Raw genomic sequence first — 21500 nt, forward strand, 5'->3', positions numbered from 1 at the left:
AAAAAAAAAAAAAAATCAAGGGGCAGGAAAAGACACTCTGCCCATGATGAGCATAGCATGGCAGTAGTAGGGGTGAAGGGGTGAAGAATTGGAGCCAGCAAGTCAACCTGCCACACTGGATTAGATAATGGAAAAGTTGGGTGGAAAACTAGGAGACATTACAATGGTCTGGGCTGTGTGGATTCAGTAAGAGATGAAAAATAGGAGTAGGATCTCTCGGGTCAAAGGAATGGTAGTGTTTGTGAGAGGAGTGCTAAATCTTCTAGCCAAGAGTGTGGAGAGGATTATAGCTGAGGGACAGCAGAGGGTTGACGTGCCACAGATCCAGAAAGGGAACAGGCAATGGAGTAGAAGCAAAGGAGAAAAATAAGGCAAATTAAGAGTATGATAAGAATGTCAAGGTGGGGCAGTCTCGGTGGCTTAGTGGTTTAGCGCCGCCTTCGGCCTGGAGCGTGATCCTGGAGACCTGGGATCGAGTCCCACGTCAGGCTCCCGGCAGGGAGCCTGCTTCTCCCTCTGCCTGTGTCTCTGCCTCTCTCTCCTTTTGTGTCTCTCATAAATAAATAACAAATAAAATATTTTTAAAAAATGTCAAGGTGGAGGATCTCTGTACTGAAGACTTATTTTAGTCAACTAAAGGCGGGTAAATAATTGTTAGCCAATGAACTTGCATATTTCCAAATTATGAAATATCTGAGATAGTAAAGTCTAAGAGAATGAAACATTTCTGCACTAGGTTCAGGTTTGGTCAGTGGATTATAGATACTCTGTGAGGTCTTGGTATCTTAAGTCACATCTAATTATTGTATTTCGGGCAAAGAAGCATAATCACCATTTAAAAAATAATCCTCTTTCATTTAATTTCATGTTTTTCATTCAAACCGATTCTTAAAGTGATGAATATAACTCCATCAAATATGTCTGAGTAATATGACTGAGTAAATTAAAAATGTGTAAGTATATGAACGTTCCACATGATATGCTACATACTGGATGCTTAAGTACAAATAATTCATAATTTCTTCATTCTGTTGACATGAATTTAGGTGACGTATTTCTTCTACTTCTTGAGTAGAACAACACACAGTTGCCTTTTCTTTAACTGTACGATTTTAAAGTACCTTCCATTTCTAAGAAAATACCTATTGTCTTTAGGTCCGGCTGCATGCATCGTGGCCATTAGAATGGAGACAAATTACCACATTAGTAGACTGTACCTCTCCCTAAGGGAACTGATCCTGGCACTTCTATTTTTTGACGTATTCTGAGAAAACCTCTTAAGATTACTGGATAGTCTTGTTTCATTGCTGCTCTGATTTACATCTTTTTAAAAAATTAATTTGGTATGCCTCTACATGTTGGAACATGTGATTCTCTGGTCTGCATTTAGCAGATAATTTCTCTGCTTGCTTTTCATCCAGAAGCTTTTAGCTATAATGCTTTTTGTGAAAGAAGGTTTATTGAATGTGCACAGTTAGTCATGTGTTAAAACCGGAGAAAGCTCGATAAGAATAAGAAAATTGGCCTTAGAATCGTCATTTTGTCAATCCAACACTTTTGCCTCATTATATTTTTGTTGTTACTGATTTCCATCCTCTTTCTTTATAGGCTAGGGAGTGAGGATACCCAATTTGAGGTTAGCATGGCCAACAGTGGATGTGAAGTACATCGTTTTGATCCTAGTGTTAAGTCGGCTCATATTCTGGAGAGTCAGCGCCTGTGGTATCACCGCTTGTCCATCGACTGGCGGGACCCTCATCCAGCTGTTGCTGCCCAAAAACCGCATAGCAACACCAGAAAGCTGGGAACCATCCTGAATGAATTTGGGCATCACAAGGTGAGATTTTTAATTTGATTTCATAATGAAATAAAGTGAACAAACTCATAAACCTTATAAAATGCAAACCAAGAATTGGATAGTGGAGGATCCGGTTTCAACCTGGCTGATGATCACCCATCCTTATTTATAGAGTCAGCTCTGTAGACATAAAGTTTTGGCAGGGATCGAGATCTTTAAGTTGATTTGTAGATTGTAGTTGCTGTTGAGTAGGGTTTTGGCCAAGACTGGGCAAGGAGCTAAGAAACCCACTTCTGGCCTAGACTCAAGACTCCCATTTTCATTTGGCAATTGATTGAAAATGTTCCGACGGAGCAAACTACTTATGTCAGTCTCCAATACAAAGCCATCAGAGCCAGGTTTTTGTTTGATAAGAGATTGCTCGTGTATCGTGTTTCTCACTGTTGTAACGACTGTTTTGAGTCTCCAGGCTCCTCAGAGACCAGAAAGTCTATACCTTTGATTACTTGAATCTGTACCACTGACTGGACAGTATGTGTGTTGCAACTGATACAATCATGTCAAAAGATGTCAGATCCCTACAAGTATTTTATCGTGAATGGAGAGCAAAAAGAAACTCAATCTTTGAACCGTGTTCCTTGAAAGCAATTTTTAGTGTAGACCCGAGCCAATTACATGCTGTAGGCAAATACTGGATAATTCTCCCGAGTGTACTTGGCTTGTGTTTGTTTGCCAACCCGTCTTGGGCTTGGCCTGTTTTGCCTTAGCGTTCTCAGCCAGAGATGGCATGTGGTTTAGAACATGCCAGAACGGGTGTTTCTGAAAAACAGTCTACATGGAATTCGATTTTAAACTGGAGTTGGCTGACTGGCCTTTAATAAAAGGGCTTTTCCTCTGCTTTGTTCTTTCTTCTCCTCTTCATCCTACTCCTTCTTCTTTCTTTATTTTTTTTAAAAACCCTCCCTTTAATCGGGCAACAGGAGCTTCTTCAAGAACCATTTCGAAGAATTTTCTGCTCTTTTAACATGTGATTAACTGCTGATTTGTATTTTGTGCTGCCATTGACAGTCACGAGCATTTAATAATCAGGAGCCTAAGTGAAACATATGTATAGGATTTTTGGGGTAAAATCACCCAACAGAAACTGAAGTGGGAGCATTTTTCAGTACTTTATTTTTGCCAGTTGTGACCTTCAGAGACCTGTTTTTGTTTGTTTTGTTTTGTTTTACAGCTGAAAATGAGAGGCTTCATTCCATAATATGTCAAGTCTTGGTTATTCAGAGAGATAACTATGGATTCTTTGCATCCATTTGGGACTCTCTTGCTCCACCCTACTACTCTGTACACCCTGGCCCTCTCTACCCTCACACTCCAAAGAATAGACATGAGTAGATACTGTTCTTTTTCTCGCTAATATTTTAGCAAAATATTTGGTAAACATGAGGACGAAATAAGGCTTTGAAAAAAAAGACCTGTGGATATAATTTATCCAAGCCACATTTCCTATGGAAAATATATTTTTAATGACCAGGTATGCATCTGAATTGTGTTTAACTCCATAGGAGCTGCAGTGGGCAATCCTTTATGCTGAAGATGAAGCCTGAAATCTTTTACACGGCTTCTGAGACAGCAGAAATATTTATAGTAGTATCTAAAAAGGATAAATGTTATAAAGGATTTTTTATATTCCTAAATCTATTTATTTTTATTAAAAACATTAATAATGACACCTAAAAATGGTTAGGATGGTAAATATTATGTTATGGGTATTTTACCACAAAAAAAAAACCACATGAAAATGATTTGGGTATATATTTGCTGCTTGAAAAATTCCTTATTGTTTAAAAGATACCAATAATCTTTCATAGTTTTTGTTTTGTTTTGGAGTTTTTTTTTTGTGAATGCTTTAGGACAAAACAAAAAAAATGAAACCCATCGGTGAATGATTGCTTCCATTAGGAACATGCCTCTAAAAGCTATGTGGTGCCAGATAAAAGGAAACTTCATTTCTGGCCTGCAGCAAGCAAGGTCTGTTTTCATTTTTCTGCATGTGTACAGATACTGGTAAATAGGATGTGGCTCTGGCAGGGAAAGAAAATAGAAAACACACACACACACACACACACACACACACACACACACAGTAAAATATATCTGTGCTTGAGCCTTGCCGTCTTCACTCATTTCTTCTGCTGGCGACTTTAGAAACCAAAGAGCTTTTCACTGTTTTGTTTTCACCTCATGACATTAAACTGTTTCCAATAGTTGGGTGATGTTTTCCCCGTTAAGCTGTGGGTTTTTTTCTGCTTCTCTTTATCCATACCTAGATTCCGGCCACTCAGGCCAAAACGAAAGGCAGTACTCTGAGATGGTGAGAGAAGGATGCATGTGGCTTTTTTTTTTTTTAAAGATTTTATTTATTTATTCATGAGAATGCACAGAGAGGAGAGAGAGAGAGAGAGAGGCAGAGACACAGGCAGAGGGAGAAGCAGGCTTCATGCAGGGAGCCCGACGTGGGACTCGATCCAGGATCACACCCTGGGCTGCAGGCGGCGCTAAACCGCTGAGCCTCCGGGGCTGCCCTGCATTGGCTTTTGAACTGCTTTTAAAACTCTTTGATAATTTTAATTTCAAGCTGTAAGTTGAAAATGTTTCTAGAGCATCAGGTGAGAGCAGCTGCAAAAGCCAAAGCCCAAGAACCAGAAGCTGGCCTGTCAGGGAGTGATATCAGCTGGATCGGTAGTAATGATAAGCTGTCTTCTCATTGCTGATGTGCTGGAACCATGCATAAGGATTTTTCCAGAATGGGGATGGGACACCTGGGTGGCTCAGCGGTTGAGTGTCTGCCTTTGACTCAGGGCGTGATGCTGGGGTCTTAGGATCGAGTCCCACTTGGGGCTCCCTGCAGGGAGCCTGCTTCTCCTTCTATCTGTGTCTCTGTCTCTCTCAGTCTGTGACTCTCAAGAATAAATAAATCTTAAAAAAAAAAAAAAAAGAAAATTTCCAGAATGGAACTAGAAATATCAAGTCTGAAATTTCTGCTCATATTAATCATACATATGCTTTTTTCCCCCAAAATCTTTATTACCTAGAGTATACTAAATGATCCGAGCTGATTCATGAGACATTATAACTACTTTGAGCCTTAACCGTGCTGTTGATGATAGGAGTAAGAGGGCTGCCTTAGAGCTTACCGCGGGGAGGTCAGTGATTTAGGTTCGAAGCACCCGTTCTCTTGTTCGTTTTTGGCACCGGGCAAGTCACTTAGCTGCTCTGGGGCAGGGGGTGATCGGCAGCGTGACAGGGACCATGCTACTGCCTACATGGCTTGTTTCTGAGAATTCCATCAGAGGACGCAGTGTGATTTAAAAATGATGACCTTGAATTCCAAGAGCTTTCATTAACAATTTCAAGAAATCTTTACAAAAATTTTTATAGAAAGCATTTTCTTTTTCCTTTCCTCTTTCTTTGTTTTCAGGGAAACTATGTCTGATTTCCCTGGAAATTGATAACCGCACCTGATTGCACTCAAGAGTCTTTAATGACAGCCTTGTGAGAAACTGAAGGGCAGTTGGTTCTTCGGACAGGGTCGTGGAGGACTGTTCTTGTTTGCTGCCCTGGGGCGCCGAGCAGCTTTGCTGGCCACGGTGGGGGAAGCAAACACGGTGCTGGAGAGAAATTAAATCAGCCGCGGAGGATGAATACAGAGCAGAAGTGGGGCGTGGTGTGGGGGCTCTGGGGGTGGCGGGCTGCCGGTCACTGGCGGAGTGGCCAGGGTGGCACCTGCTGAGCTGCGGGGGGCGCGGGCTCCAGGTCCCAGACAGGGTGGCCAGGATGGCACCTGCTGAGCTCCGGGGGGCGCGGGCTGCAGGTCACCGACGGGGTGGCACCTGCTGAGCTCTGGGGGCACAGGCTCCAGGTCCCAGACAGGGTGGCCGGGGTGACACCTGCTGAGCTCTGGGAGCACGGGCTCCAGGTCCCAGACAGGGTGGCTGGGGTGGCACCTGATGAGCTCCGGGGGTGCGGGCTGCAGGTCGCTGACGGGGTGGCCGGGGTGGCACCTGCTGAGCTCTGGGGGCACAGGCTCCAGGTCCCAGACAGGGTGGCCAGGGTGGCACCTGCTGAGCTCCGGGGGGCACAGGCTCCAGGTCCCAGACAGGGTGGCCGGGGTGGCGCCTGCTGACCTCCGGGGGCGCGTCCTCCAGGGGGACACAGTGGGGGGGTCCGTGGGGACCGATGGGGCTCTGAAGCGAACCGCGGGGTTTCCCTTTCCCGTGGCTCCTCGCGCTGCACTGGCCGTAAGCTCCGCGCCCCCTCCCGGGCCTGGAGCCAAGCGCTCCCGGGAAGGATCCGCTCGCTTTGCCGCTGGAAACGGAAAATGGTAGATTCAGGGAGAAAATGTGGCCGCGCCTGTCCGTTATGTCGCTTTTCATTCCCCGGAATTTTCTTTGCCTTAAATTCTGTTTTGTTTGCTATTAGTTCTGCCCTACTAGGTTTTTGTTTGGTTTTGTTTTTTGATAAATATGTGAAATGTCATTCTAGAATCCTTTGTAGTTCTTCCTTTCTTCTCTCCTCCTCCTCCTCCTCCTTCCCTTTCTCCTCCTCGTCTTCCTCCTTCCTCCTTCTTCCCTTTCTCCTCCTCCTCCTCCTCCTCCTCCTTCTTCACATAGTTTTAGCTTATGTCCCTGTGTTCTCCCTCTCTTCCAGTTTTCCCAGTTTGTGTTTGGCAGGGGGAGGGCACATCTTCCCTTTATACTTTCCTTTAAGTCCACTTTAAACCGATTCACATTTCTCAGACTTACCTGGAGAACTAATACCCACGCACTCATGAGTAAACCGGCTTAGTTACGTTTTCTAACCCATATTAAAAATACCTAACGAAAGATTTTGAAATGCTTATTTGTGTGACACAAATCATATTTCACGCCATTCTTCTTGATGTGTATGTGGATCACCTGGGGAGGCTAACGGAGGCACAGATGCTGATTCTGAAGTTCTGGGGTGGCACCCCAGAGTCTGCGTTCCCAGCAAGCTCCCTGGCTCTGCTGAGGCTGCTGGTTGGGGAACCATAGATTGAGTAGCAAGGCCTGTACCATAGTCTGAGAAACACAGAAGCAGAGGGTATTTACTAGTCATTTGTGTTCCCCCAGAGGCCCAGCACTGGATCCCTTTGTGTTCTGTATTTTATTTGATTTTGCTTTATATCTTATTTTTTTAAATTTATTTCAGTGAGAGGGAAAGAGAAAGTGCAGAGGGGGAGGGGCAGAGGAAGAGGGTGAGAGACTCCCTGTTGAGCCCCAAGCCCAGCACAGGGCTCCAGCCCAGGACGCTCTGATCAGACCCCAGCCCAAAGCCAACAGTTGGACGCTCGGAACCTCAACTGACTGTGCCACCCAGGTGCCGCTGGACCATTTGTGTTCTGATGTCCTCCACCCTCAGCCTGAGTCCCTGCCAAGGGTGGAATGAGGCACAGATGATGTGCTATGCTCCAGATCATTTTTCTACTCCTGTGCCAGCTCGTACCAGATTTCTGTTTCGAACTTGCTGGTTTCTTGGAACAAAAAAAATTTTTTTTTTCCCTCAGGAAGGAAGCTCCTTTGTAAAAATGTCTCCCAGTGGTCTCCTATACCAGTTCAAGGGCCAGACATGCCCAAGTCCTAGATGGCTAATGGTTTACCCTCCAGCCAGATCCCTGCATCTCAGATGTATGTTCCTAAGGAGTATATGGCTTGAGAGCAGGGACTCTGTGGTGTGGAATCCCAGCCCAACTACCTAGGGAAGAGCTCAGGAAATATATAAGATACTTGACCTGGCTTTCTAGGTCAAGTACCTTCCTAAGTAAAAGGTGCAGGGTATTGAAGTTTGAATGCTTATCTTTTCACACAGCCTACTGCAGAATTAATAAGCAGCAACTAGAGCATCCAAAGGCCTTAGCCACTGATGTTCAGAGTATTTGGGTGAAAAACACCATGGAAAAAAGATATGCTATGGCAAAAGTGGAAATCCAGGTGATTCTTTTAGGGCCCAGTGCAATCTTCTATTTAGACTTGTTTATATTACTTTTTCCAAGAGAAGTATGTATCTTTCTGTGTATTTGAAGGCAACTTCGTCTTGCAGAAATGCTATTTAATCACGACAAGCCTATGTTTCTGTGAAATAAGCCAGTAGCAATTTAGGAGTAATGAGTCAGCTATGCTCCTGAATTGCAATTTGAAATACAAAGACAATTTTATGTCTCGTCTCCATCAATCCGTAGTGGACCCAAAGGACAAACTGTCTTGAGAATATGGATCTAGAACTTCGGTACTCAACATGTAGGAAATGAGTTTGGGCTTTTTACCCTTTTCACTTATCCGTAATGGTGAGATTTGCTGTGAAGCAAATTTCTGGGGTCTTAGTGATTTTCAAACCATTCAGTATTTAGCCAGCATGTAGGTTATAGAGCATGTTTGAAGAATGAGCTAGGTGCATCTGGATTTAGCGGTGGTTTGTGTTTTCTTTGATGCCGTTTCCTCTCGGTTTCCCTTGGGCAGAAGCCATGACTGGTGAGGTTGTGTGCGGGCAGTGTTCTGGAATCCAGAGAGCCACTCCCACCTGTACAACAGAATGGCTCTCAGATTTCAGTGTTAGAATTGGGAACAGCAGCAAACAAACCAAAAATAACAGCGGAAGCAAAGAATCCCATCACCTAGAAACCTTGATTAAAATGTCGAACCCAGGGATCCCTGGGTGGCGCAGCGGTTTAGCGCCTGCCTTTGGGCCAGGGCGCGATCCTGGAGACCCGGGATCGAATCCCACATCTGGCTCTCAGTGCATGGAGCCTGCTTCTCCCTCTGCCTACGTCTCTGCCCCCGTCTCTCTCTCTGTATGACTATCATAAAAAACAAAACAAAACAAAACAAAAAAACAACCAAAACGTCGAACCCAGAAGCAACCTTAGAGATTCTCACTTAGCTGGTCTGGCCTGAAGCCCAGGAAACTGCATTTTTAACTGACCCACTGAAACTCTAACCCAGGTAATAGGAAGATCACCCTGCGAGGAACCTCAGGGTGTGAAGAGGACCCTGGTGACTCAGCCTTCCGTTTGCAAATCCCCCATCCCCTGCTGTGCATAAAACCCTTTAAACAAGAAGGGGATTGAGAGCCCCTCTGCTACTGCAGCCTCTGTCTCGGTCACTTCACCGAGGTCCTGTGTCCTCTGTGCCTCAGTTTTTCCTGTGGTAAGGCGTGGGATATGAACCCCTACTATTTGGAAGTTTGTGCAGGCAAGTGCACTCATGTTGGTGAAAGAAATGAATGAAGAATCTTAAGGAGGCCAGAATTATGATGTTACATAAAGCAAAGCGTTTTGATTGATTGTTGCTTTTTGGGGTTTTCAAAGGCACAAAGAATTATTACAAAAGGGGGAGTTTTCACTTAGGAAATTAGCCTCCAGGGAGCTGGCATTTGTTGTTTTGTTTTTTGTTTTTTCCTTGCTGTGTACCAGGGTGGGTATATTTGTCTGAGGATTTTGCCATTATGACAGAGTTTTGGGGAGGAGAGCCAAATGAATCCTTCTGGGGCAGAGGGGCCATGAGCTTCAGGAGCCTGTGAAGGCCTCCCTCGGTGTGACTTCCTCTCCTAATGGAGACTGTGGTTCAGCAGAAGAATGTCATGTTCAGAGCTGCACAGCCCGGTTTCACCAGGTCATGCAACTCGGGCAATTCCTCTATATGTGTTAACAAATGCTTAATGCCTTTTGACAGTAAGAGGCTCCAGAACTTGCTATCATATTAGTGAATCCTCTGAGGGGGTGTACTTCTGAGCCAGTCCTGTGAGGTCACACCCCGGCCAGCCATTCTGCTTTAGGAGCTCAGCCAGGCTGATTCTCTGAGGTGCCAGGCCTGCCCAACCGCCCATGAAATAGGCTCCCAGGGCTTGGGGAAAAGTGGGCATAGTTTCATTGGGAGGTAAGACCTGATTTCTTTTCCAGCCAGTGAGGAAGGTCTCCTTTGACACTTTTTTAGTTAAAAAACACAAGGGCCTTATAAAAACCTGACATTCCTAGCATGGAGTGGCATTCAACAGTTTTGCAATTAAAATGATAATGAAACATTTCTTATAAGAACTTCTCTTTAAAATCAGCACGCCATTAGAAGGAATTATGTAAAGCAGCCTCTCTGTTCCAAGTTTTATTTTAAGATTTAATTTATTCCAGATTCTGCAGGAAAAAACCATCCATGTGACAAGCCTGCTAACAGATGTCAATTTAGTTTTATAGCACATGCCTGCACTTCAGAGTCAGAAAATGGAGATTATTCATTTTGCCTGCTGTTTATTACACTACACAGCTTCATAACACTACGCCCTGGAGGATCGCTGATTAATAACTTATGGGCAAGCAACTTATCACCTGCTTTCGTGTTCTGCAGAGTTGATTGCAAGCTTTATTTCACATTACTCTTTTGGATTAGCAGAGGTGCTGGGAAGAGCAAAGGTGACAAAAAATGGATTTTTCTCTTTTAATTTCATCTAGGTCAGAAGACGGATTATACTGTGGTAAAGAGAAATAACAGGAAAAATAAGAATTATTCAACCAGAAAGAACCACATCTCTATTAAAATTTTTTTGTGTGGTATTGGTGGATAAGACAAAGTAGTTCTATATGGTAAATATATCAGAATCAGCCATAACAAGAACTTCTCCCTTCTTCATATTCACAGGGTCCATTTCTCTATGTTCAAATGGTATAGTAATTATTGGTTTATGTGTTACTCTTCTGTTTAGATTCCCATCTGTCTGTCCAGTCCATCCATCCATCCATTCTTCCATTCATCTATCCATTCGATAAATATTTGTTAAGTATCTTCCATATGCAAAGATCTGTGCTTAAATCATGAAGCTACAGGGGGAAAAGTCTCTCTTTTATTAAGATTTTATTTATTTATTTGAGAGAGGGAGTGCGTGTGCATGCAAACAGTCGGGGGCAGGGCAGAGGGCAAGGGAAAAGGAAAGGAAGAGGAGAGAATCTCAAGCAAACTGTGCTCAGAGTGGAACACTATGCGGGGCTGGATCCCATGACCATGAGATCATGATCTGAACTGAAACCTAGAGTCATCTGTTTAACTCACTGAGCCATCCAGGTGCCCCAAGTCTTTTTTTAAATTAGGACATTTTTTAAAAATGTGGTAAAATATACATAAAACTTACCATCTTAACTTTTTTTTTTTTTTTGGTGGATAAATGCAAGTTTAATGATCCATTGTTCTTCACACAGATGGCTACAGAGATTTTATAATCCCAGGATATACAACCATGCAACACAGACCAATCAGCCAGTTCTAAAGTAAACTTGGCTTCTTACAATTATCCTGTAAACACTGCAGCTCTTCCTCCATCCAACGTGACCCTCATCTCCCATGAAAATTTGTTATAGGGGAACCAGAAACCTAGCTCTGTGGCCAAAAGTACCAGAAGAAAAATTTTAGTTGGTGAAAGCAGGCTATCTGGTGCCCTTCACTGTGCTGCTTTGCTCTTCTTACTCTTGCTTGGTTAGTCCCTCTTCTTCAGCCCATCCGTGTTAGCTCTCAATAGGTCTGAGTAAGCCATCTGAAACTTGTTCACTTCTTTGGAGCTCACCGTCAGTAGCTCTTAACAGACACTTGTTGTCTGAGGGCTCAAAGCCCTCTACAGAACCTTTCGTTGGAATGGGTTGAGTTTGACTGTCATACTTCCTTAAGGTGATGAACCCACTGCCCAACAATGGACACTTCTGGAAGAGTCTGGTCAGGTCTTTAACACGCCTAGCCCACTGGACATCATAGCTTAGCCTAGCCTACCTTCAATGTGCTTGGAGCACTTAATTAACCTACAGTTGGGCAAAATCATGTAGCGCAAAGCCTATTTTATTATAAAGTGTTGAGTATGGCATGTAATTTATTGACTACCATACTGAAAGTGAAAGACAGTAGTTGTATGGGTGCAGAATGGTTGTAAGCGAATGGGCGGTTGTCCATTGTGATCATGTGGCTGACTGGGAGCTGGACAGAGGATCACTAGCCCGGGGAAAAGATCAAAATTATAATATGAAGTATGGTTTCTACTGAATACATATTGCTTTTGCACCATGGTAAAGTTGAAAAATCATAAGTTGAACCATTATAAGTTGGGAACCATCTTATATCCACATTTTTTTTTATATCCACATTGTTGTGCATCTAATCTCTAGAACATTTTCATTTTGCAAAATTGAAAGTCTCTTCCCATTAAACACTAATTCCCCCCTCCTGCAGCTCTTGGCAACCATCATTCTATTTTCCGTTTCAATGATTTTGATTATTCTAGGTACCCCATGTAAATGAAAGGATACAGCATTTGTCTTTTGTGCCTTGCTTGTTGCACTCAGCGTAATGTCCTCAAGGTTCATTCGTGTTTTACCATGTGACAGGTTTCCTTGCTTTTTAAGGCTGAATAGTATTTCTTTGCATGTATATACCACATTTTGTTTATCTGTCACTGGACCACTGGGTTGTTTCTGCCTCTTGCCTATTATGAGTAATGCTGCTATGGGTATGGGTGTATAAGTATCTTTTTAAGACCCTGCTTTCTGTTCTTTTGGATACATACCCAGAAATGAAATTGCTGCATCCTATGGGAATCTATTTTTAATTTTTTTTGAGAAACTGCCTTACAGTTTTTCATAGTGGCTGTACCATTTTACATTACCATAAACAAGCCTCTTAAGATTTAACATGCAGCTAAAAAACCAGACATGTGATCCTGTAATGAGTGCTACAAAGAAGTGTGATGTGCTATGGGAGCGTTTAATAGAGAAACCCAATTTAATATGCCATTTATTTTTGTATTCCTGATGCCTAGTCCATAGTGGGGACTTGATAACTGATGGGTGAGTAAATGAACCATTCAGACCCTAGGTGATTGGATCCCTTTCCTTTGTTTCTTTCCTGATACCCAGCTGCCCTCTGTTCTGCATGAATGGCACTGCAGGGCAGTGAGAGAATTTAATAAATTACCAGCTTTTCCTTGGTTACCTCTATTGATCTCTGGTGAAAGTACGGGAAGTATTTTCCAGTAGTGTTCTTTTTCTTATTCTGTATCTCATCTAATATTCAAAGATGTCGAGATATTTCCACCAGATATGTTCCTGCCTTTTCTTTGGGGGAGAGAAAAGAAAGCTGCCTGCAGATGTAAGATGAAAGTGTAGTGAAGTTAGTGAGTGGTGGGGCATTCAGGGAGAAAATGTTCTTTCTATTCTTAGAACATTGCCTCTAGTCCCTAAAGAATTTCGATCTACAAAGATAGCAAAAGGGGCTCTTGCTCATTTTCTCAGTTGGCTTAAATCAGTAGCATTTTGCTCAATTCCATGCTATTTATAGATATCTTAAATTGCAATTTAATTCTTGAGATTTTTAAAGGGAATTTCAGATATTCAAAATGTATATGCATTGTATTTGGAGACTTTTTACTTCTTGCTTCTAGTTTTATAAAAGGAATCTGTTTATCTGATCCCCAAACCAATGAAAGACATAGTTATTATTCTATCCCCCCTTTTTTTTTATTTTGCTGGCAATTGAGGAAAGAAAGAGGCTGGCCATGGAATTATTCAGCATAGCTCTTTCCTTGGAAATTTATATTGGTTTTGCTGCTTGCCATGGCATTATTATGAGGAGAAACTACAGAGATCCAGTTATCTGTCTGAAATGAATCCTGAGGGTTTCTCACAGTTGCTCCCATCATGGTTTTGGCACAGGAAAACAGTATTGGTGATATTTTCAGAATGTTGTTTTGGGGGCAGGTTGTCCAATGGAAGGATCACTGACTCTCAGCCAAAAAGACCCTAGCATCTTCTCTTTCCTGTTAGTTGAAAGCCTTCTGAGCCATGTTTTATTTTTCTGTAAAATGGAGATGATAACACCTTCTGTGCAAGACCGTTGGGATCTAAGACAAAAAGTCTATAAAGAACCTAGCACAGTGCCTGGCCAGTTGCTCCCCAGATGGGAGCTATTTTTAAAATATGTATTAAGTTGGATTGATATGAATTGTTTTAGGCAGTATTCAAATACCTGGAATGGAGTATTCTGGTGTGGAACATTGGGTATATTTTATGGTTCTTCTGTTTTCTTAATAAGAGTGGAGAATCTCCAATAGGTCAACCGTTTACTCCAGGAAATGTTAAAGAGCATCAGTATCCTGGAATGGATTATGGAAGTGTTTAGAACACAGCAGTATGAATCTCATGTCGAGACACCACTGCAATGTCCTTAGGATTGATCTTCCCGCAGTGATGGTCATAAATACAACTGGCGTGAATTTCAAATAGTCCACCAGCTTCAGGACATTGGTAAACATCTTGTAGTTCAGTCGTCTGACTCGTGTCCATCTCTTGGGCACAAGTGCTTAAAGTCCCACAGGCCTATTGAGTATATTGTTGGGAAATCACTTGGGTGGTGAGTGTTGATGTCTTTGAAAGTATTTTATGAAGCAATGATTCTTTAATACTTTCACTACACTTGCTTTATGACATTGTCTTTTCTCTAGGTGGATCTCTCTGTCTCTGAAACCCCTGTTAGATAATTTTTGACTCCTTTTTGGAGACATATCAAGTATAATACCAACAGTTGGCTGAACTAAGTGCTCAGGAATATTCTTGGATAACCACATTTTCTGACTACATGAAAGAGGTGCTGTTGCCCAACTCGGGTCTTTCTTGCTCCTCTGCTGTGCTTCCTACTATGTTAAGTATAAACCCCTCAGCTGATGTGCAAGGTCTCAGTGCAGTTTTCCAACCACTTTCTTTTCTACCACTTTCCTATGGATATTCTGTGCTCTAACCTAACTGGACAGTTTTACTTCCAAGTTGCCTGAAATTTCTCACCTCATGGAGTTTCGATCACAATTCTTGTTATCATTAACATTCTGTTTCTCAGCAAATCAAAATCTCACCTGTCTTCCAAGTCCTAGCCCAAATGCTGTCTCATCCACAAAGCTGTTCTTTAATGTCTCAAATTTAATGTTCTAAAATTATATATTTAATATTTGTTCACTGTAGAAAATTTGGGTAATAGAGAACACAGACAGTACAAGGATGAAAATCAAAATTACACATAATTCTACCACTAAGACAACTACTCTTAATATATGTAGTCTCTTCTTTTGGACTTTTTCTCGCAATGGTAAATAATATTTTCACAAAGTTAAAATGTGATCATAATGCGTATGCTGTTTTATTATTTCCCCTTAGCTTTCGAGTTTATTTTTTAGAGCATTTTAGGTTCACAGCAGAATTGAGGGGAAGGTACAGAGATTTCGCATATACCCCCCCCCCCCCCCCCCGCCGCCAACTATACAGCCTCTCCCATTATCAGCGTCCCCCACCAGGGTGGTGCAGTTGTTATAATTAATGAACCTATGTTGACACATTGTAACCACCCAACTCCATGGTTTATATTACACTTCCCCCTTGGTATTATACATTCTGTGGTTTTGGACAAATGTTTGATGACATGTATCCATCATCATATCATGAAGAGTATTTTCACTGCCCTAAAAATCCTGTCTCTGCCTATTCACCTCCTCCTCCCACCACCTGCTGGCAACCACTGATCTTTTTACTGTCTCCATAATTTTGCCCTTTCCAGATTGTCATATAGTTTGAGTGATAAAGTATGTGGTCTTCGCAGATTCACTTCTTTCACTTAGTAATATGCATTTGTTTCCTCTGTGTCTTTTCATGGCTTGATAGCTCACTTCTTTTTAGCCTTGACTAATAGTCCATTGTCTGAATGAGTTTATTTATGTATTCACCTAATGAAGGACCTCTTGGTTGCTTCCAAGTTTTGACAATTATGAATACAACTGCTATGAACATCCACAGGCAGGTTTTTTTTTTTTTTAATGTGATCATGTTTTCAATTCCTTTGGATCATATGGCAAGAGTCTGTTTAGTTTTGTAAGAAACTACCAAACTGTCTTCCAAAGTGGCTGCTCCATATCATTCTGCATTCCTGCCAGCAGTGAATGAGAATTCTTGTGGCTCCTCTTCCTTACCAGGTGTTGGCTGTGTTCCGGATTTTGGTCACTCTAATAGGTGCATGATGGTCTCTCATCGTTATAATTTACATTTCTCTGATGACAAATGATGTGGAGCATCTTTTTACTTACTTACTTGCCATCGGTAGATCTTCTTTGGCAAGTTGTTCAGGTCTTTGGCTCATTTTTGAAGCTGGTGGTTTTTTTATTGTTGAATTTCAAGAGTTCCTTGTATTTTTTGGGTAACAGTCCTTTATCAGATATGTCCTTTGCCAGTGTTTTTGTTTTGTTTTGTTTTTTCCCCTAGTCTGTGGCTTATTTTTTTAATGTCTTGACATTTTCTTTTACAGGGGAGAATTTTTAAATTTCAATGAAGTCTAACTTATCAATTCTTTCTTTCATGGATTGTGCCTCTGCTGTTGTATCTAAAAAGTCATTGTTAAACCCAAGGTCATCTAGAGCGTCTCCTATGTTATCTTCTAGTTTTATAGTTTCGTGTTTCACATTTAGGTCTGTCATCCATTTTGAATTAATTCTTGTGAAAGGTGTAAAATCTATGTTTAGATTCTTGGGGGTTTGGGGGAGGGCATGTGGCTACCCAATTGTTTCAGCACCATTTGTTGAAAGATTGTATTTTCCTCCAGTGTTGTCCTTTTCCTTTGCCAAAAACGAGTTGACTCTATATATGTGAGTCTCTAGGCCCTCTAAGAGGTTTTGTTTCACTGTTGTATTTGTCTGTACTTTTGCCAATAACATACTATCTCAGTGGCCATAGCTTTACAGTAAGTCTTGAAGATGGATACTGTCAATCCTCCAGCTGTAGTCTTCTTCAGTATTGCATCAGGTAGTCTGGGTTTGCCTTTCCATATAAACTCCAGAATAAGTTTGTTGATACCCATAAAATGGCTTGATGGAATTTAGATTGGGATTGTGTTGCATCTATATCAAATTAGGAAGAACTGACATCTTGACAGTTTTGTGTCTTACTAATATGCGGGCATTGAATATTTTTCCATTTATTTAGTTTTTCTTTTATTTTGTTCATCAGAGCTTTATGATTTTCCTCATGTGGATCTTGTACATATTTTTTTGGACTTATACTTAAATATTTCTTCTACTTCTAGCGCCTAAAATAGGTTATTAAGAATTGGTATAATTTCTTCCTTAAATGATTGGTGGAATTAATTGGTGAACTCATCTGGGCCTGGTGCTTTCTGTTTTGGAAGGTTACTAATTATTGATTCAATTTCTTTAATAGGTACAGGCCTAGTCAGATAGTCTATTCCTCTTGTGTGAATTTTGGCAGGTTGTGTCTTTCAAAAAATTGGTCCATTTTATCCAGGTTTTCAAACTTGTGGCAATAGAGTTGTTCATAGAATTCCTTTACTATCCTTTTGATGCCATAAGATTTGTAGTGATGTCCTTTTTCTATTTCTGATATTAGAAATTTGTGTCCTCTTTCTTTTTTGCTTAGTTAGCATGACTAGAGGCTTATTGATTTTATAAATTTTTTCAAAGAACCAACTTTTGGTTTCACTGATTTTCTCTATTGATTTCCTGTTTTCAATTTCATTGATTTCTGTTCTAATTCTTATTTTTTCCTTTGCTTACTTCAGATTTAATTAGCTCTCTTTCTAGTCTAGTCCATTATAAATGGAAACATAGATGATTGATATTAGGTCTTTCTTCTTTAATATAGGCATTCAATGATATAAATTTCACTTTAAGCACTACTTTTTTTTTCCTAGATTTTATTTATTCATTCATGAGAGACACAAAAAGAGAGGTAGAGACACAGGCAGAGGGAGATGCAGGCTCATGCAGGGAGCCCGATGTGGGACTCGATCCCGGGTCTCCAGGATCACGCCCTGGGCTGAAGGGGGCGCTAAACCGTTGAGCCACCCAGGCTGCCCCCTACTTTCAATGCACTCAATAATTTTTTTTTTTATAAAGTTTTTTTTTTAAAGATTTTTTAAAAATTTTTTTATTTATTTATGATAGTCACAGAGAGAGAGAGAGAGAGGCAGAGACACAGGCAGAGGGAGAAGCAGGCTCCATGCACTAGGAGCCCGACGTGGGATTCGATCCCGGGTCTCCAGAATCGCGCCCTGGGCCAAAGGCAGGCGCCAAACCGCTGCGCCACCCAGGGATCCCAATTTTTTTCTTTTTTTTCTCTCTCTGCATTCCACAAATTTTGATAAATTGTTTTCATTTTCATTTAGTTTGAAATGTTAAAAAATTTCACTTGAGATTTCTTTTTCAATCCCTGTGTTTTGTTTTTTTTTTTCGATCCCTGTGTTATTGGAAGTTTGTTTATTAATCTCCAAGTATTGGGGGATTTTCCAGCTATCATTCTGTTACTGATTTCTAGTTTAATTCCATTGTGGTCTGAGAGCAGGCATTGTGTGATTTCTATTCTTTTTATTTTGTTAAGGTGTGTTTTTTGGTTCAGAATGTGATCTCTCTTGGTAAATGCTCAATATGGGCTTGAGAAGAACATGTCATCTGCTATTGTTAGATGAAATGATCTATACATATCAATCATATTCAGTTGATTGATGGTGGTGTTGAGTTCAACTATACCCTTACTGATTTTCTGCCTGCTGGATCTACCATTTCTGATACAGAGGTATTCAAGTCTCCAACTATGATAGTGGATTCGCCTATTTCTCTTTGCAATTCTATTATTTTTTGCCACACATAGTTTGACACTCTGTTGTTAAGCAGATGCTCATTAAGGATTGTTATGTCTTGGAGAATTGACCCCTTTATCATTATGTAATGCCCTTCTTTATCCCTGATAACTCCCCTTGCTTTGAAATCTGCTCTGTCTGAAATTAATATAGCTATTCTCACTTTCTTTTGGTTAGTGTTAGCATGGTATATTTTTTCTCTGTCCATTTACTTTTAATCTATATATGTCTTTATATTTAAAGTGGGTTTCTTGTAGATAGTACATACTTGGGGTTGTTTTTGATCCACTCTGACAGTCTCTGTCTTCTAATTGATACATTTAGAGCATTGACATTCAAAGTGATTATGATTGGATTACTATTTACCATATTCACTACTGTTTACTATTTTTTGTCTTTGTACTTTGTTTCTGTTTTTGTCTTCCACTTTTTTTTTTTTTTGCTTTTTGTGGCTTTAATTGAACTTTTTAGTTGAACATTTTGTATGATTCTATTTTTTCCTCTTTCCTAGCATATCCTTTATACCTCATTTTAAACTTTTTTTAGTGGTTCCCCTAGAGTTTGCATTACACATTTGCAGCTAATCCAAGTTAACTCAAATAATACTTAACCACTTCCTGGGTAGTGTGAGTACATTATAATAACAGATAATTTTAATTTCTCCCTCCAATTCATTGATTGCTTATGTGTAAGCATATGATAAATACATACTCATACACCATAAAATACCTTCTTGGTATTACTATTTTGAACAAACTGTTATCTCTTAGGTCAATTAAGAATAAGAAAAATGGTTTTATTTTACCTTATTCCTTCTTCAAAGTTCTTTCTTATGTTATGTAGATCCAAGTTTCTGAGTTATATTATTTTTCTTCTGTCTATAAAGAACTTCTTTTTAACATTTCTTACAAGGCAGATGTACTGGCAACAAAAACCCTTCAATTTTTGTTGGTCTGAGAAAGTTTTATTTCTCCTTCATCATTGAAGGATAATTTTGCAGAGTACAGAATTCAGGTCAGTGGTTCTCTCAATGCTTTAAATATTTTACTCCACTCTCTTTTTTTATAATTTAAAAAAATTTTTAATTTGAGTATAGTTGGCACATAATGTTACATTAGTTTCAGATGTACAATATAGTGATTCAACATCTCTATTTGTTATGCTGTGCTCACCACAAGTGTAGCTACCATCTGTCACCATACAATACTATTACAATATCATTGACTATATTCTCTGTGCTATACTTTTCATTCCTGTGAGTTATTCATTCCATAACTGGAAGCCTGTCTCTCTCACCCCCCTTCACCCATTTTACCCAGCTCTCCCACCCCCTCCTCTCTGGCAACCATCCATCTGTTTTCTGTATTTATAGGTCTGTTTTTGCTTTTTTGTTTGTTTATTCATTTGTTTTTTTCTTAGAATTAGATTTTTTATTTTAGATTTTTTTAATTTAGATTTTGTGTTATAGATCGTATGGTATTTCTCTTTCTCTGTCGGACTTATTTCACTTAGCATAATACCTTTAGGTCCATCCATGTTGTTGCAAATGGCAAGATCTCATCCTTTTTTATGGCTGGGTAATATTCCTGTGTGTGTGTGTGTGTGTGTGTGTGTGTGTATGACTGCTCTTTTATCCATTCATCTGCAGGACAGACACTGAGGTTGCTTACATATTTTGGCTATTGTAAATAATGCTACAATAAATGTAGGGGTACATACATCTTTTCAAGTTAATATTTTTGTTTTCTTTGGATACTCAGTATAATCCACTTGCTTCTTGCTTGCGTGTTTCCTGAAGAGAACTAGGAGGTACTTTTTATCTTTCTTCCTCTATAGGTAAGGTTTCTTTTTCCTTTGACTTTTTTCAGGATGTTTTCTGTATATTTAATTCTCTGTATTTTGAAAATGATATGCCTGGGTGTAGGTTTTTGATATTTATTTTGTTTGATATTTTCCGAACTTCCCAGATCTATAGTTTGATGTCTCACTTTAATTTGAGGGAAATTATCAGTCATTGTTATTTCAAATATTTCTTCTGTTCCTCTTTCTCACTCTTCTTCTGGTTTCTCATTATATGAGTACTACATACTTTCTGCGATTGTCCCACAGCTCTTGGATACTCCATTCTGATTTTTTTTTCAGTCTTTGTTCTCTTTGCTTTTTAGTTTTGGAAGTTTCTATTGATACATCCTTAAGCTTAGAGATTCTTTTCTATATTGTGTCCAGTCTACTTGTTAGCCCATCAGAGTTAGTTAGTTTTTCAGTGTTTTTGATCCCTAGCATTTCTTTCTTTCTTTTTAAGATTTATTTGAGAGAGAGAGAGAGAGAGAGAGAGAGAGCATGAGTGAGGGAGGGGTAGAGGCAGAGGGAGAAGCAGACTCCGCATTGAGCAGGGAGCCCAGTGCAGGGCTTGATCCCAGGACCCCAGAATCATGACCTGAGCTGAAGTCATATGCTTAACCAACTGAGCCACCCAGACATCCCTGATTCCTAGCATTTCTTTTCAATTCTTCCTTAGGATTTCCATCTCTGCTTACATTGCCCATCTGTTCTTGCATTGCATACTATCTACTTTATTCATTAGAGCCCTTAGCATATTAATTGTAGCTATTTTAAATTCCCAGTCTGATAATTCCAACATCTTTGCCATGTCTGATTCTGGTCTGTCTTTTCAAATTGTGTTTTTTGCCTTTCAGAATGCCTTGCAATTTTTCTTGATAGCCAGACATGATGTATTGCGTAAAAGGAACTCTATAAATAGGCCTTTAGTAATGTGATGATGAGGTGTGAGGAGAGGGAAGGTGTTCTATGGTCCTATGATTAGGTCTCAGTCTTTTTTTTTTTAAGATTTTATTTATTTATTCATGAGAGACACAGAGAGAGAGGCAGAGACACAGGCAGAGGGAGAAGCAGGCTCCCCGTGGAGAGCCTGATGCGGGATTCAATCCCAGGACCCCGGCATCACACCCTGAGCCAAAGGC

The 21500-nt window shown here is 40.5% G+C and overlaps 1 protein-coding gene across 4 annotated transcripts in view; it reads left to right on the forward strand.

The window, feature by feature from the left end:
- The window catches only part of METTL24 (methyltransferase like 24), a 137067-nt gene that overhangs the window by 88179 nt on the left and 27388 nt on the right, over nucleotides 1-21500 (forward strand). For all 4 annotated transcript variants that reach the window (XM_041726544.1, XM_041726552.1, XM_041726535.1 and 1 more), the window contains one exon: nucleotides 1609-1837. In XM_041726544.1, coding sequence (XP_041582478.1) covers nucleotides 1609-1837 — 229 coding nt within the window. The remainder of the gene's footprint in view (nucleotides 1-1608; nucleotides 1838-21500) is intronic.

The sequence above is a fragment of the Vulpes lagopus genome, chromosome 1, assembly GCF_018345385.1.
Source record: "Vulpes lagopus strain Blue_001 chromosome 1, ASM1834538v1, whole genome shotgun sequence".
Lineage (NCBI taxonomy): Eukaryota > Metazoa > Chordata > Mammalia > Carnivora > Canidae > Vulpes > Vulpes lagopus.